The sequence below is a fragment of the Lepus europaeus genome, chromosome 5 (genome assembly GCF_033115175.1).
Source record: "Lepus europaeus isolate LE1 chromosome 5, mLepTim1.pri, whole genome shotgun sequence".
NCBI classification, from domain to species: Eukaryota; Metazoa; Chordata; class Mammalia; order Lagomorpha; family Leporidae; genus Lepus; species Lepus europaeus.
In genome coordinates this window covers 41,712,190-41,729,437 of record NC_084831.1, presented here as the reverse complement: position 1 = coordinate 41,729,437, position 17,248 = coordinate 41,712,190, and the positions used below count along the sequence as shown (strand labels likewise).

The window sequence follows — 17,248 nt, the reverse complement described above, 5'->3', positions numbered from 1 at the left end:
GGCTACAAAGTGAATTTGAAAATTCCTTAATGGATTTAAAGCAAATGTATCTTTTGTTTTCCTCTCCTAAACACATTACATTTAACTATGATACTAAGATATGTAAATAATTTCGTAGCACCTACTGCTCAAACTAAGGAAGTTTTAGATCAAAAGGAAAATTAATCTTTTTAATTTTTGTTCTGTTGACATCCCATACTGATGACTTAAAGAAAAACTGTCTTTCAACTCATCTCCTTGCTTTTGGGTTTTGACTGTGGGGAACTGTGGTACCCTGGGTAGAATGAACACTCCTTTCCCCTAGTAATTAATAATTGTTTCTTTTAATTATTATTACATGCTATGAAAAGATATGAAGATCATCTGTTTATAGCCCATCCTTCAAAAAACAGTCTACGAATCCAGTTTAAAACACACATCTTGATCTCTAAAAAGTTACCAGTGCAGTATGAACGTGACAAAGTTGTCAATTTCCCCTAAATTAGCCAGTCAAAATATTTTTTTCTCAAATCCAGATTCTCTTGTAAAAATTCTTTATATTTTATAAAAATAGATTTTTCTTGAAACCCATTTTCAGCAAAGAGACCACCTCTTTGGCAACAATGTTAATGTTATTAAATTGTTAATGTCATCAGGTATCCCCCTTGCCCCTATCCCCTAACAGAAGACTGTTTTAGTTCACATGATATAAAAGAAAAAAGGAAAAATAAAAAAATTTGCAAAAGTTTTTTTTCATTTTTGCATTTTTTATTATTCCTCTTTAATTTGTGTGGGGGTTTTTACCAATCTGATTGGATTGACATTTGGACAAAAAAGAAAAATCATTTTTTTTTCTTTCTTTGAATCCCATTGCTTTGTAAAAATTGTTTTTATTTATTTATTTTTTTTGTTTTTTGTTTTTCTTCTTCAAATGAGCGAATGGTCATCTTAAAAAGACCCACCTTCAAGGAAGGTAGTAAAGTTAGCTGGCTGGGTAAAAATCCCTGCCCATCGCTATCTATGTATATTATATTCAACAACGACAGCTATGAAAGAACATTCAATGCATCAAAGGTTTTTTTTTTTTTTCTTTTTTTCTAAGCATTATAAAATCCTTTCCTGGTACATCTCAGGATAATCCAATGTTTTAATACTTAGGCAACACTGGCTTATAAAGTCCATGGTTGAATATAAGCCTTGAAAAGTTTGTTTCTTTCTCTTTTGTGTATGTGTGTGTGTGCGCGCATGTGTTTTGTTCGTATATATTTCTATATATATGTGTTAATAAGTAAGGATGGGAAATTCAGGATTTGTGAGCTTTGTTGGTTTTAAAGGAAACTTGCAACACTCTGTCTCCTAGGCGATACCCGTTCAGGCTGGCGATGGCCATGGCTGCCTCATCATAGTTGGTCATAGTGACAAAGCCGAATCCCTTGCACTTGTTGGTGTTGAAGTCACGGATGACCTTGACGTTATTCACTGCACCGAAGGGGCCAAAGAGCTGCCAGAGGACACTCTCGTCAGAATCGGGGGACAGGTTGTAGACAAAGATGCACCAGCCTGTTCCAGTGTGGCCAGGGATGTTCATTCCCACAAGGCTTGTCATCCCATCAATGGTGATCGGGGAGAACCTGGGGGGACAAGCAGAAGGGGGGACTGGTCCAGACATCAGTCTGACCATGGATAACACACAGGTGCACAGACAGACACGGGGCAGAGGGCTGGGTGAGTGAGTGTAGGAGAGTCTTTGGGGTTTAAAAACCAAAATGCAAAAACTAATGTCTGTGGCATTTCTTCTGATGGCAATAGCTAAATGACTGAGGCATGGACATCCCAAAAGAAACTGAACACAATGAGAGATTCCCAAAGCTTCCAGAGTAAGACTCTCACTCTTCTAATAGTAAATGCTCATGGGGGAATCTCACCCTGACTCTCCCTACAATAGACCAAGAGCTCTGAGGGGAAGAGGTTCCATTTCATTCATTTTATTGTTCTATTTATTTATTCAATGGAGCATATATGGGAATCTCATAGAAATAGCGACACACAGAAAACACTCAACAAATTTTTATTGATTGAATACATGAATAGCTGGTTGATGTCAGTGTTTGGGAAACTGTAGTCTTTCTTTTTTTTAAGACAGGTTAGAAGATGGCCCTTAGATGGCTCAATTCTACCATCTTTGACCTACACTTATCAAAGATTTCATTATTACTGAGGGTTGAGATGTGTGAGGATGAACAGATTTGTCATGTTATTAATTAGATGGGTGGTTCATGCTTCACATAGCATTTATTCAAAAAGGGTTCTCCCAAAACACTTGAGCGATAATAATAAAGATGTATCTTCAGGAGCTGACACTGTGGTGTAGCGGGTAAAGCCGCTGCCTGCAATGCCGGCAACCCATATGGGCACTGGTTTGAGGCCTGGCTGCTCCACTTCTGATCAAGCTCTCTGCTATGGCCTGGGAAAGCAGTGGAAGATGGCCCAAGTCCTTGGGCCCCTGCACCTGTGTGGGAGACCCAGAATAAGCTCCTGGCTCCTGGCTTCAGATTACCCCAGCTCCAACTGTTGCAGCCACTTGGGGAATGAACTATTTCAGGAGTGAAACAGCAGATGAAAGACCTCTCTCTGGCTCTGCCTCTGTCTCTGCCTCTCTGTAACTCTGCCATTCAAATTAATAAATAAATGTCTAAAAAAAAAAAAGATGTGTCATTCCTTGATGCTATATTATCTGGAATTCATTTCTAAAAATCAGTGGAGCAAGATTTAAAGTGGCTTATACACTTATACATCTTGAATCTCCATACATTAGAAAGGCATAAAACTATTACTTGCCATGTGACAACTACTTTTGTTTTAAGCTTATAAATCTTTTCAGTTTTTGTGTAATCTTGAAAAGAAAAAAACTCTTGAGATTCTACTCAGTGTCTGATAAAAATAGATGCACATGTGATTTGTGATGAATACATTGATGAAACAATTAAATTACCAGTGCCTTATAGCAGAACACTATTTGTTAACATTTTTTTCATACCAAACTTATACATAGATTTCAGTCCAATACATTGACTATGGGTTGCTTTTCATTTGGTTGGGTTTCTTGGGGGGTGGGGGTGGGAGAAGGAAAGGAAGGAAAAACTTAGGAAAGTCATGGGGTAAAATATGAGCTAGAAATGTTCTTAAAAATAAGGAAATATTCTTGGAGATTTGAGTCCTATTAAATGATAGTTCTATATCTAACTAGAATTTGGACAAGTGGATGCTGAAATGTTCTAAATATAACAACTCAACAGACATTATTTTTGCAGTTATTCACTAAGTCAGTCTTTCTTTTTGCTGAGAAACATATAAGACAACCCCCCCACCCCTCCAAAATCAGTACAGATTCTTAGAAGAGTAAATCCACATATAATTGCTATTTTCTATTTCTAAAGACCATCTTCTCCATCTTCTCTCCCTCAACTGGATGAACTAATCCCTTTCAGTTTATATACAGAGAACTGTTAATTATTTGTTGTAAGGCCAAAGTCAGGGTTGGCAGAGAGGTTTCAAGAAGAGCCTCCACTCATTGGTGATGCTACCTGGAGCACTTTGGTAGGAAAGATTCTAGATCCAAATCTGGTTTCAATAGGAAAAGAGAATGCTGTTATCAACTAGTGATGTCTATTCTGGGTGGGGCACTAGAGGAAAGGGCAGCTGTGTCTTCCCTAGTCTCATCTATGTTTTACACAACACTGTTTTCATAATATTTGGTGCTACCTCATTAAAGTCAGAAAGGAGTGAAGGGATGGGACAGAGCTAGCAAAGATGTAAAATGCCTGAGAACAGGCAAGCAGTGTGTTAGACGTGCAGATAATTCACAGTTGTCCTCACTGGTGCTGAGACTGAAATCAGAGAGGCTGGCCCTCTGGTACTGAAGTCTGCAGTCAGTGACTCCACCCAAGGTGCACCAGTTTTCAGAGTCTAGGTACTTACCATGCATGGCCAAGTGGCAAAAAAAAAAAATTGCCTAAAATAGGGAGTATGATGCAGACTATTAAAGACCACATCTCGTTCCCTTGACTGTAGGAAGGGGAATTAAAGTGGGCAGCTCGACTGAACAAGATGATGAAGACACTACGTCCCTAGCAGTGCAGTGGAGCTTATCAAAAGCACATATGGGAATCTCATGGTCACAGACATAACACACTCAACTTCCCGAGTTTCAGATTTCACTTTGGGTCTGGAATACCCCTCGACTACATTCAGAAATCCCTCAAACCTTGACCCTGTTTGAGCCCCCAACCCCACAGAAAGCTTTAAATAAAAGAAACCGCAAGTTTAAAACACACATACATATATAACCAAGGGAGGATCTATAGTAACTGTTAAAACCTGTAACAAAAGGAACCCCTGGTTGAGGTGCACACAGATACACTTCATTCTCAGGATGTGCTCTGAAATGTACACTGAGGTGGGGACTGGAGTCAGAAAGTCATTCACACGTTTATCATGCCTTGGCTAGGGCTGGTAATCCAAAATCTAATTTTTCCACAGAAAATCATAAGATTGTCAAACATGATTAGCAAAATGTTCTAATTTTGATTTGCTAGAATCTGCCCTCTTAACTCAATCTTGGCATTGCTAATGCAAAACAGTTGCTCTGCAACTGTGCAAGATTAGCCAGCAAAGAATAAAAGCCTTCTCCCTTAGGGAAGCCATTCAGAGGACCAGATCATCAAGGGCTTGGTAGCTGTGGCACCTGAACCATAGGAGAAGCCCACCTGCAAATAAAAGAAAAAGTGAAACACACAAATACATTTTGTGTGCCCTAAAAGAAACAAAACCAACTGAGGTCTGAAATTAAAATTAAGAATTTGACATGCTGGTGGAAGAAAAAGGAAGAATTTTTAAAAAAAGTAAAGTTAGTGAATTAAAAAAAAAAAATTCTAGCCCCAGTCTGTGCCAACACGGACATCTGGCAATCTGTGGAGTTTTAATTACCTCTTTACGCCATAGGCCATATTAAGCAAATTGTCCAGCCTGCAAAGAGAAGGAGGGTCTCTGGGTTAATGCCTCACAGATGGCAAGATCGCTCAATGGAACTATTAATAAGAATGCTCCATTTTCAAAGAAGAAAAGCTCAACAACTTTCCCCACTGCTTAGGAGTCTATCCACTGATAGTTTTCCCCTTTCCTGCTTCCAACTGCAAGTAATTCATGTTCAGGTCAATGCTAGAATTTAAAGCAAGTGTCTAATAAATCTCCTTTTCTTTCAAGGTCTGAATTAATCCCACTCCCCCCACCTCTCAGAACATTTGTGTGGATTCGATTTTATATTGTGTGTGAAATTGTTGAGCGGGGCAGTGGCTTCTTAAATTGTTCACCTTTTACTATAATTAGACTTGTGAATAAAGGTTGATGTCCAGATTAACAATACATGTGCACACAATACGCATCAGAACAGATCTTTTCAGTGAGCCTGGATATGTCAACTAAATCTTCTTACCATATACAAATTTAGGTGACAAGGGGAGTTTTTGGGTGAAGATTTTTAAAAAAATAGCTTATTGATTACAGCCCCAAAGCACCTCCCAGCAAACTGCCATTGTGTTATAATCTTCCTCACAATCAGTCCCTTACTTGGGGACAGGCTACTCACACCATGGGGCAGTAGTAACCATAGTTTCCACCGTTAGAAGGCTGCTGGAGAGGCTTTTTACATAAATACTGCATGTGCTCTCACACAAAACAAAAATTAGGTGCCCCAGACTCTTCCTGAAGTCATTAACCATTTCAAATTCACGGGGCTTGGTAGGACACTCAGGAGGTTGTTTTTTCTCCTTATTGAGGCCAGATGGACAGCACCATCCCAGATAGAAGGACTTACTATTCTCCCATGTGTAGTGTGACAAGGGGAAAAATCCTTTCACTAAAGAGGAGCTGGCATGTGGGTGGAATAAAATAATTACTTAGAATTCCTTATGAGTAGGTTAGGAATATTATCTGTTGCACAATACAGGCTGGTCAAGGTCATGCTGCCTTCCTGGAGAGAAACCTGCCTTTCGGAAACATCCCAGGAGAAAGGAAATGCTCCACGGCGCCAGGGGCTTCCTGGGGCTTGGGTACCAAAGGAAACACTAATAATAAGGCTAGGACAGAATCTTCCTCCTGTCTTCCCACAGTCCTCTGCCTTCATGGAGTAAAGTTAACAGAAAAGAGAGTTCCCTGTCCTGAACCCAACAGTTATCTGCCCAGGAAAAAGAAGACAGGAACAATCACTCCCTCTGGCAAAGATCTGCCTCCTGGTTTACTCTTGGACTTCATTAAAAGCCATGTCTAGCCTTTTGTCTAAGCTGCTGAATGGGGTCACTTATCTGTGATTAACTAATGGAAACTGAACCTTCTTATTTCCTTAAAGGCAGAGGCATCTTGTTTCTGCCAAAGATTCTGAAGTAACCACACATTCACAGTTGTTAAGTTGGAAGGGGGCTTGGAAGTGCACTTGGTCCAATCAGCTCATTTTATAGGAACAGAAACTGAGGTCTGGGGAGGAGTTTTGCACAGTGATTCTTGGAGGCAGAGGCCTTTAGCCTTGTCCTGTCCTTCAGGGCCATCGGCTTCCCTGGCTGTTACTCTGCTCTGTACCAGTGTAGCAGAGCTCCTTCCTCTGTGGGCATGCCTACCTGAACCTCTGGGCCTGATGGTGAAGTGGACCTGGGTAGCGCCGGTTGGGAGACTGGTACAGCTGGGAGAGCAGGGCCTGGCTGGACTTCTGGCTGGGGTTGTTGGCAAACTTCACAGTAATCGGTTCTGTAGCACCACTGGGCTTCTGGCCATTCAGCCCTTTGATGGCTTCTTCTGCTTCAATCCTCTTATCAAAACGGATGAATCCCACCCCTCTAGACACTCCTGAGGAAAGAGAAAGAGACTTTGTCTAAAGTGAACAAACCAAACTGGTAACCATCTCTGTGAACAGAAGGGTTGGGCCCCACGGACATTCAGTGGGGAGTCAGCCCAGTTGTGGGTCTGGGCTCAGTCTGAACTGCTCTTACCTATCAAAATTCATCTACATGCATTTCTAACATCATGGCCCTGGACAGATGCCTCTCACCCACAGAACCCAAGGACAGCCTATATCTGTTCTCTGCCACCCCCTGCTCCCCTGGTCCTCTACCACTGGCCTAGCTCAGTCCTCATCTCCCTGGAGTTCCCACAATTCAGTTTTTAGTCCACCATCCAGTTTCTACTAGTCCTCCAAAGTGTCCTGCATACCTAGTGATTAGGTTTTCGATTTGTAAAGCAAACTCTAACCACATAAACACCATTTTAAAAACATCATCTGACCTCTTTTGTACTTTTCAAACTTTACATCTGTGCAGCATACCTATTGTTTGCTGCCTGTCCCCACTCCCTGTTCCAAATAGAATTACAAACAAATAATGCTCACAAAATACCCTTCTATGACTCCATGTTGTATACAGATATAGCTCAGATTTTTTGACACAGCATTCAATGCCCCTGGAACTCTGGCTCCAAATCCCTTAGTGAGCTTCACACAAGTCATCCTAAATTGCCTGACATTCCTTGAACAATTATGTTCTTCTTCCTTGGCTCCATGCCTCAGGATATACTGTCCTTTGACCTGGAATTCTGTCTGATAACTTCAAGCCATCCTCCAAAGCCCTGTTCAGACATTGTACTCAAAAAAGGAGCCTTCCCAACAATCCCCATCAGGTATGGATGTCTTCTCCTGAGCTCTCAGGGGGCACTGGGCAGACCCTAGCAGGTACTTGTCACTGTCCTGTATGGCAATGGACTGTGCCTCCTTCATCTTTGGTAGTCATTGTCCCTCGGCACAGTGTCTGTGGTGGCAGAGCTAACTTTGGTGAGGGTCTATAATAGTGATCAAATGACAAACATAAACTTAACTACTCTGAGGTAGTGAGTTCAAATTCAGAGTAGGCAAAACACCTTGTCATGCAAAATGCAATCTAGGGCACCTTTCAATTCTTATTGAGAGGTAGTGGTTATCTTTCTTTATTATGGACAAAGAACCACAGTAGGATCTGGAGATCTGGGGTTCATACTCCCAAACTGCTACTAGCTACCTGGTGGGAAGTCAGAAACTCCCTCTTCAGATCTGTTTTCTTATCTGTTACATGAAGCAGTTGAAAGTTCCTTCTAAGTCTAGAATGCTATGAATTGGAGCTAGAGCTATACATGCAGGTTCCTCTCACGTGCAGCAGTAACATTACTGGTTGAGAGCTGAAAGAGATTTTGAAGGTCACACAGTCCCACTCTTAGTCGGTTGCCCAGATCCTCTTTACAACCCTGCCAAGCAGTTTAGCTGCTGCTGGAACAGTTCCCAAGATGGCCCATTTTAAATGTGGGCCATTGACTGGTAAGAAGCTATTCTCTCAAGTCAGATTACTGCCTATTCACGACCCACCTCCTTTACCTTTACCACTCATTAGTTTGCTCCTATGGGGAACATGGGAATAGGGCACTGGCTGATGACATTGAGACACAAGGAAATAAATTACAAAGAAACACTTAACCTGTGACTTGATCAACCAGGATTCGTGAGGTGATGATGCGGCCATATTGGGAGAAAAGCTGCTCCAGTTCCTTCTGGGTCATGGTTTTGGGAAGGCCGCTAACATAGAGGTTAGCATCCCTGATTGAGGCAGAACTCGGGCGGGCATATGAGACCTATGGAAAGGCAAGAGGGGCTAAATCCATTACAGGTAATCACCTTCAGAGTACAGACTGAGTCAACAACCAAGATGACAGCCCCTCGTCTATCATTACAATTCACAGTGTCAGTCTAAATCACTCGGTGGTTCAGATTTTTAGCTACTCTTGTAATAGTAATGAGAACCAGGAGAACAGCAATAGAGGAACAAAAGGAGAGTTGACGATAACTTGATAACTTAAAACAAATGCACAGATAAGGGTCTCTAAGTGCAGAACAAAATAGTTACTGTATGGCAGCTGTTAAATGCAGAACTACCCACGCATGGAGTTCTGAAGATTTCCCTCCTGGATGTGGGTGTATAGATGATTTACTGTATCCAACACATAATAATCTTTGAATAAACCAAAAAAAAAAAAATTCTGCTCTGCACATTTCTCTCCTGGCGACCCTCCCTACCCCCATCTCCTTGTTGAACATATAAAAGCCATCAGGTTCTCTACAAGATTCTTTATGTCCTATCCTTTGTGTTGCTACAATCTGTTCCTACAAGGTCTGCTCTTGCTGAATGACAAAGTGCTGGTGAAATGGGGCTGAATGAACATCTGCTTGCAAAACTGGATATGTGACCTTGTGGTCACATCTGCAAGGATCAGATGCCTCTAACGTTGAGGCAGGGCAGATAAAACCACAACAAACAAAATGGGGGCACGGTGGACGGGAGGGAGGGGAAGGGCAGTGGGAGAGAGAAGAGAGCTTCATCAATGGCTATAATAAATGTGACTTTGTAAATTTGTCCTCCCAGATCTCTCAACTGCTTTTTTTTTTTCCTCAAAAAAGCTAACACAGAAGTGTAAACAGATCTGAAAATCCATCTGCAAGAAGCCAAATCTGTAGCAGTACACATAAGCAAAGCAAACCCCAGCAGTCATTAATTTTAGACTTTCATTTACTTATTTATTTATTTTTTTACAGAAAACAACATCAGACATTTGAAATATAATTTACAGCTAGTCTAACAAAAGCATTTTGCTGCTACAGCTATTTCGGGGGCAGTTATGGCTCAGAATAGATGAAAACAGTCGTCTCAGAACACACCTGACAATGTTGCACAGGGAGGGACCATGTGCCTGAGCATTCTTCAGCTGAGTTTTATTTAATCTATATAACTGATTCATAGGACCTGCTAAGACAATAGAGGTGAGAGTGTGTCCACACCCACATGTGTGGAAAATGAATCACACATGGACTTTTGACACTAAGAACTAAATCTCCTACAGCAAAGCGAACCATGCTTCTCAGACCTTCAGGGGAGAGAGCGGGTCCAGGAAAGAGGATAACAGATGAGCAGGCCTCTTACCATGGCACTCTCTCCCTTTCTGTGACAGAGATGCCAGGTCCCTTTGTGGGTTCCACAACTAAAAATAGATGTTGACTCAACAGATAAAATGATGTGAGTGACTAATCTGCTTTGCTGGCTCCTACTGATGGAGCAAGGCAGCTACCTATAAGGTCTGCATCTTCTGGAAACTCTTGGGCAACCTGGGATGCTCCTTTCCAGCACATGGCTGGGAGGTAGAGGGGGCTTCACATGGAAGGTCCCTGTGTGTGCATTTTGGGCATGAGGGCTGAAGGACCAAGAGTCCCATATGACTTTCTGGACAGGGCTTCACTCCCAAGAAAGTACTACCCTTGCTTTAAGGGACAGTCTTTCAGGTTATAACTCAGCAGAGTGATCTTTCAGGCTGCAGGAGGGACTAGTAGGGAGATGGAAATAAAAACATCACAGTGATATGTGTACGGTAATGAGGGTCACCCCTATCTCACTCTTACCAATCACTGACACATTAATTATCTGAATGACATTTCTGCTCCCTCAAAACACAATCTGCCACAGGGAAAACTTCTTCCACCTCCTTGCTCTGGTCCAAATCTTACTCATCGTAAGTGTTCAGCTCAAATGCATATTATCTAGATAGCCTTCTCTGTCCTCAATACCTTCTAAAAACCTCCCGAGCATGGCTCTCAATGAACCGCAGTACTTAACCTGTTTTGAGTACTTAACCTGATCTCCTTGAGTTTGTGGTGTGTATGTGTTATTCATCTCTGTAGCTCTAGCTCAAGGACTAACACCTGTTGGGTGCTCAACATCTACTGAAAAAAAAAAAAAAAAAGAAGAACCCACAGCTCATGATAAATGATGCTGATATTAATGGCTCACTGGGGTTAACTGTAACTTCCTCCACTAATGTGGATGACTAACACTAACAGTCAAGCACCCAGAATCACAGTTTTGTTTTCCCACTAAGAGAGAAGGGGAGGGGCTGGTACTGTGGCATAGCGGGTAAAGTCACCACCTGCAGTGCTGGCATCCCAAATGGGTGCCGGTTCCAGTTCTGGCTGCTCCACTTCCAATCCAGCTCTCTTCTATGGCCTGGGAACATAGTAGAAGATGCCCCAAGTGCTTGGGCCCCTGCACCTGTGTGGGAGACCTGGAAGAAGCTCCTGGCTCCTGGCTTCGGATTGGCCCAGTTTCAGCCATTGCAGCCATTTGGGGAGTAAACCAGTGAATGGAAGACCTCTCTTTCTCTCTCTCTTTCTCTTTTTTTTTTTTTGACAGGCAGAGTGGACAGTGAGAGAGAGACAGAGAGAAAGGTCTTCCTTTGCTGTTGGTTCACCCTCCAATGGCCGCCGCGGTAGGCGCGCTGCGGCCTGCGCACCGCGCTGATCCTATGGCAGGAGCCAGGTGCTTCTCCTGGTCTCCCATGGGGTGCAGGGCCCAAGCACTTGGGCCATCCTCCACTGCACTCCCTGGCCACAGCAGAGAGCTGGCCTGGAAGAGGGGCAACCGGGACAGGATCGGTGCCCCGACCGGGACTAGAACCCGGTGTGCCGGCGCCGCAAGGTGGAGGATTAGCCTAGTGAGCCGTGGCGCCGGCCTCTCTCTCTCTTTCTCTTTGCCTCTGCTTCTTTGTAACTCTGCCTTTCAAATAAATAAATAACTTTTAAAAAAGAGAGAGAGAAGGAGAGAGGTTTCCTATTTTCTAATGTCTGGGTTTGAAAGGACTGAAAGGAGATTGTTGCAGGACTAGACATCACTTACAGCCCCTTCTCTCAGCAAACATTTCCTCGAGATCTACAGTGCTGTCTCTTGGGACACCAGAAAAGGCACAGTCTTGGGACCCATGTTGTGGCACACCAGGTTAGGCTTCCGCTTGCAACAACAGCATCCCATATGTGAGTATGAGTATCCAGTTCACTGCTATTGCACCTGGTAAGGCAGCAGAAGGCCTCTGACCCCATGTGGGAGATGCAGAAGGAGTTCCAGGCTCCTGGCTTGGGCCTGGTCTAGCCCTGATCATTGTGGCCATTTGAAGAGTGAACAAATCAGATACACTTGGATGGAGTACCTTTCTCTCCCTTTGTCTCTCTCCCCATCTTTCTCTGTCACTCTTTCAAGTAAATAAAATAAATCTTAAAAAAAAAAAGAAAATGTATGGTCTCTTGTGCTGAAGGACCTCCAAATCCAATGGGGACGACAGTCCACATACATATACATATGAGTTGAATGGGGGAATGGATGGGTAAGCACGCAGACTTATTCCACAGTGCTACAGATGTATGCTCTGTCAGGGCCATGTATGGGAGTGACTGAATCACAGAAGAGGGACAGACACATCAAGGATTAAAAGGGCTATAAAAAACAGAGTTGAAGTGAGACTAGTTGTAAGACAAAGGTGGGGGAGTCAGTGAAGGATGGCATGATAATAGTCCTCCGTTTCTAAGGACAAATGAGGTGTTGACAGTCAAGGACTTAGTGTAGTGCCTGGCACCAATAATAAATGCACAGTGGATAGTAATGATCTTGATTCCCATTAATTCTGGACAGCCAGAGATGGGATAAAGACGGGAGCAAGCTAAGGTCAGACTCTGCTAGGGAAAAGGAGCTGGTATTGGAAAGTCAATGACACAACCAAAACTAATTCTCCCAAAGATGATTCTGACAGAGGCAGATTTTCAGTCAGCATGAATCACTGCAGCAGGGACTGGTGTTCTTGCATGGTGGATTAAGCTGCTGCCTGCGATGCTAACATTTCATATGAGGACCAGTTTGAGCCCCAGGATGGTCCACTTTGGTTCCAGCTCCCTGTTAATGCACCTGGGAAAGCAGTGGAAGATGACCTGAGTACTTGGTACCCTGTCATCCATGTGGGAGACCTGGATGGAGTTCCAGGCTCCAGGCTTCAGCCTGGTCTGGCCCTGGCCATATCAGTCATTTGGAGAGTGAATCAGCAGGTGTCTCTCTCTCCCTTCCCTCAGTCCTCCCTGTATTTCTGACTTTTGAATACATAGACAAATCTTTTAAAAAATTAAGAATTTCTATAAAAGATCTGAAACAGACTCCAACCAAAGAAGAGCAACAAAGCCCAAAGGTAAGCAGCACTTCACTCATTGTTGGCTATGTCTAATTTCTGCTTAGTTTCTCTCCTCTATTTGGAATCTTAAGTCATTGCTCTCTTGGTCCTTGGTCTGGGAAACATATAAGGGAAGGTGTGGGCAGAAATGACAGGAAAAGGACCTTCTTACATTCAATATCCAAATGCTCATCTCAGTATTCAAAATTTTCAAGTATCCACATATAGTTATTAAATTATTAAGGAATGACTATAGGTGTCAGGCTCAAGTATTTCTAAACAATTGCCAACTTTCAACTTCTGCAAAGGGTCAGGTATTATTTGCCTGTTCATCCCCTATCCTTGTTCCCAAGCCAGTGGCTTAGAGCCTGGGACTCCTGACACTGAAGCCAGTTCCTTGGTGCCTCAGACCATCAGGATTCTGCTCATTTCATTCATCCAGAATCTCTGAAGACAAGATTGGCATTTCTAGGCCAACATTGTTCCTGTTCTGGAATAGGGTAAGAGCTGGGAGTAAAGATACCACTTCTGTCTCTGGGTAAGGGTGGCCCAGAGGCACCTGATTGTGAATGTCTGACTTTACAGATGATCTTGACAGGAGACATATAAATCCTCCAACCACCTCAACTCTCCTTATCCCTGGTGGTTTGCAGTGCCTCCCCTCCACATCTATAAGGGTAACACTGTAACAAAATGCTTATTTGCCCTGACTATGGGTGGGGCTCTAGTACTCATTAGCTGTGTGGTCTTGGGTAAATAATTTAATCTTAGTAAGTCTCAATTTCTTTGCTGGTAAAAAGGAGAGCAATTCTCCTTTGATGGGTAAATGTAAAGAATTGAGATACTGTATTTAATGTGTCTACCACATATCTAGAACTTAGTAGATACTTAGTAAATAATATTATTTGATGAGTCATAAATTTTGTGACCCAGCTTGGAAATCTAAGTCCCACTAAGACATACTCTCCAATTTTACCAAACAGGCAAACATCAGGAACACTACCAATGAATGCTTGTAGAAGCACTGTCACCCTATGTACCCTTGTGGAGTCTGGATCATCTTTTACCACTTCATGGCCATGAGTTTCCTCTAATACATCCCCACAAGTCCCACTGCTTCACATCCACAAAGTACTTTGCATCTTCCAAAGCGAGTTCCCAGTGCTGCTCTCAGTGATCTCACCAAGGTGGGTAAAGCAGGCATTGCTATTCATCACAGAGGGCAGCAGGAACAGGGCAAGTGCTGCCTCTTCCAACACAGCATTCACAGGCTCCTTTGTTCGTAGCCAAGGCTCAAGCTGGGCAGGGTGGAAGGAACAGCATAGCCTGGGGAAAAATGTTTCCTGAACCATGCAATAACTCCTTGTCCCTTGTCTGATCTGCCGTAATTCAGAAAAGGCATCGGCCTCCCAGGGAGGAAGCAGGCAGCACAGGAGCCTCACATGCCCATTTCCTTTACTGAAGCCTCCATTCATAGCAGTCACTCCACCTACCCAGGAAGAATGGATAAAGGAACAGAAAGACTAGGCATCCATTCCAGGTCCTAAGTTCTATAGAGGCAGGCCCTGTTCGCAGGAGGTGGGAGTAAGGTGTAGAGTGAGGTCCCCAGCACCTTTGACAGGGTGTGTCAGTCTGTTGAAGTGTAGGAGTCAGGGTTAGGAAGTCCACTTTGTCCATGTAACACACTCAGGCCTTAATCCATAATAAAGACAACCTGAAGATTCCATACACTTTTCTTATTTCTCTTACCTCTCAGATGGTTAAGAATTTGGGGGTGGAAAACAGTGATGTATTTTTGTTAGGCCCCTTTTGATTACAGTGGCATGGCCTTTATCTTTCACTGGATGTTTTCATGATCTAGGCATTCTATTCACAAAACTGTTAATTTCTACAACCATGCCTCTTGGTAAGAGAAGATAAAGGTGACACAGGGTGACCATGGTGATCCCAGGACAAAGTACTATCCCAGATGTGGTGCTGAAGGTGGCCTCAAGAATTCAGGGAAGGATCCAGGACAGCTTGACAACCACCTCACACATTTCCAAGCAATGCAGAGAGCTCACTTTCTCCTGAGGTATCCTACACTATGATTTGTTATCACTGAGTGCTAGCGGGTTCTTTCTTTGACTAAGTTCACATCTTTCTCCTCTGTAGCTTCCATCTGCCTATTTCCATTCTAGCTCCACACCCAGGAACATCCTCCCTGTCCTCATCACCCTTTATCCTGCGGGTCTCACAGAGAGGAGCTAGTTATAGTATTAGCTAACTGAATTTTCAGACAGGTCACTTCAAAGAAGTTCTTCTGTATCTTCATTTTAGCTGGAATGCAGCACCTGCTCTTGGATGGAACAGTTAATCCTTATCCCTTACTAGCTGTGTGACCTGGGGTAAGTTTGTTAAATTTATGAGCTGTATTACTTGAACAACATAGTTTAGAAGCTCTCCGATAAAGCCACTGGAGGGTTAAATAAGCACACGCATGTTAAGATTCTTAGGCACAATGCCTCACACACAGTAAGTGCACAACAAACAGCAGCTTTGATAAAACTGCTGTGTAATCAGGCCTTATGCTAGACACCAGGGGTGTGGAGAGGAATACAACAGTCCCTGACATGTAGGACAATTAGTCTAACAGAGAAGGCACACATATAAACCAACCATTTCAAAAGATCAGGCTGCAGATTTTCCCCGATCTGTTTTAACACCCTATTCTCTGAGTGAATACAAACTCACCAGAGCAGACAGGTCCCTGGGGAACATTCACTCCAAGAAGACCAGGAGAGTGGCAGCAGAGAACAGACTCTCATGCTGCAAGGGCCTTCTTAGGAGCAAATCTTCCCAGGAACCTCCATCCTACCTCCAGAAGCAGAAGGGAAGAAAGAAACCAGCTGGCTGTTGGAAAAAATGACTTTGATTGTAAGCATCATTTATCTGTGTGCTTGTGGCTGCTGTCCTGCCCAGAGGCAGGACAGGTGCCTGCTTATGTAGTCCCACTCTTTCTATTTCCCCTACCTGCCATCTGATACATGCTTTTCTTTTCTTTCTTTCTTTCTTTTTTTTTTTTTTTTGACAGGCAGAGTGGACAGTGAGAGAGAGAGAGAGACAGAGAGAAAGGTCTTCCTTTTGCCGTTGGTTCACCCTCCAATGGCTGCCGCGGCCGGCGCGCTGCGGCCGGCGCACCGTGCTGATCTGATGGCAGGAGCCAGGTGCTTCTCCTGGTCTCCCATGGGGTGCAGGGCCCAAGCACTTGGGCCATCCTCCACTGCACTCCCTGGCCACAGCAGAGAGCTGGCCTGGAAGAGGGGCAACCGGGACAGGATCGGTGCCCCGACCGGGACTAGAACCCGGTGTGCCGGCGCCGCAAGGTGGAGGATTAGCCTAGTGAGCCGCAGCGCCGGCCACATGCTTTTCTTTTTATCAGGGTAAAACCCGATGGTAATGTTTCCAAAGAATTCTGATTGTGTGCCATTTTCCCCTGATCAAAAACCTTCAGTGATTCTTTAACACCATTACCTGGGCACTCAAAACCCTGTGGAATCTGGTCCAAACGCTCATCTCCTGCTAACCTTACACTCCTGTGCTGGAGTTCCAGCAATAACATGGTCACAGTTTCCTGAAAATGTCCTGAAGGCTTCAATTGACATATCTTTGTTCTTGCTATTTATGCATCATCATGGCAAAATGAACTCCCACCTATCCTTCAAGGCCCAGCCTGAATGTCACCTCCTCCATGCTACCAGGCACAAAAGACTACTCTCTGCTTGAACTCCACAGAAGATATACATTTCAATGACATCATCTATCACACCCTGCCTCCCCTCACAGCCATCTGTGCAAACATCTCACCTGCCCTATTAGTCTGAGCATTCTGGCGACCTCTGTGGATCCCCTTGTGATACCTAGTCACAAAGCCTTATTAGGTCAGGGGCTCAAAAATGCTCTCTGAATTGAACAGAAATGTAAACATACACTAGGCAATATTTTTAAGCTCTTTTTCCAGGAGCGACTCTGATGTGGAGAAGAAGCTAGAAGGAAACATGGAGTTAAAGCATATCCAAGAACATCTGGGATATAGAAGACCAGATAAATATTTTCTCTAAAGAAAAAAAAGTGTGATAGATTCTTGTTTCCTTGAAACTTGTTTTATAAAGTATACCAAGGGGCAAGCATTTGC

General features: G+C 43.5%; 1 protein-coding gene across 3 annotated transcripts in view; it reads right to left on the bottom strand.

Annotated features, from left to right (window-relative positions):
* Positions 1–1,282: 1,282 nt before the first annotated feature.
* ELAVL4 (ELAV like RNA binding protein 4) overlaps positions 1,283–17,248 on the bottom strand; it is a 104,781-nt gene continuing 88,815 nt past the window's right edge. For 2 of the 3 annotated variants that reach the window (XM_062193332.1, XM_062193334.1), the window contains exons 4-7: positions 8,523–8,676; positions 6,648–6,873; positions 4,966–5,004; positions 1,283–1,610 (exon numbers count right to left, since the gene is read on the bottom strand). In XM_062193332.1, coding sequence (XP_062049316.1) covers positions 1,283–1,610; positions 4,966–5,004; positions 6,648–6,873; positions 8,523–8,676 — 747 coding nt within the window. Of the gene's footprint in view, positions 1,653–4,965; positions 5,005–6,647; positions 6,874–8,522; positions 8,677–17,248 lie in introns of all 3 variants that reach the window. The other variant, XM_062193333.1, reaches the window with a different exon arrangement.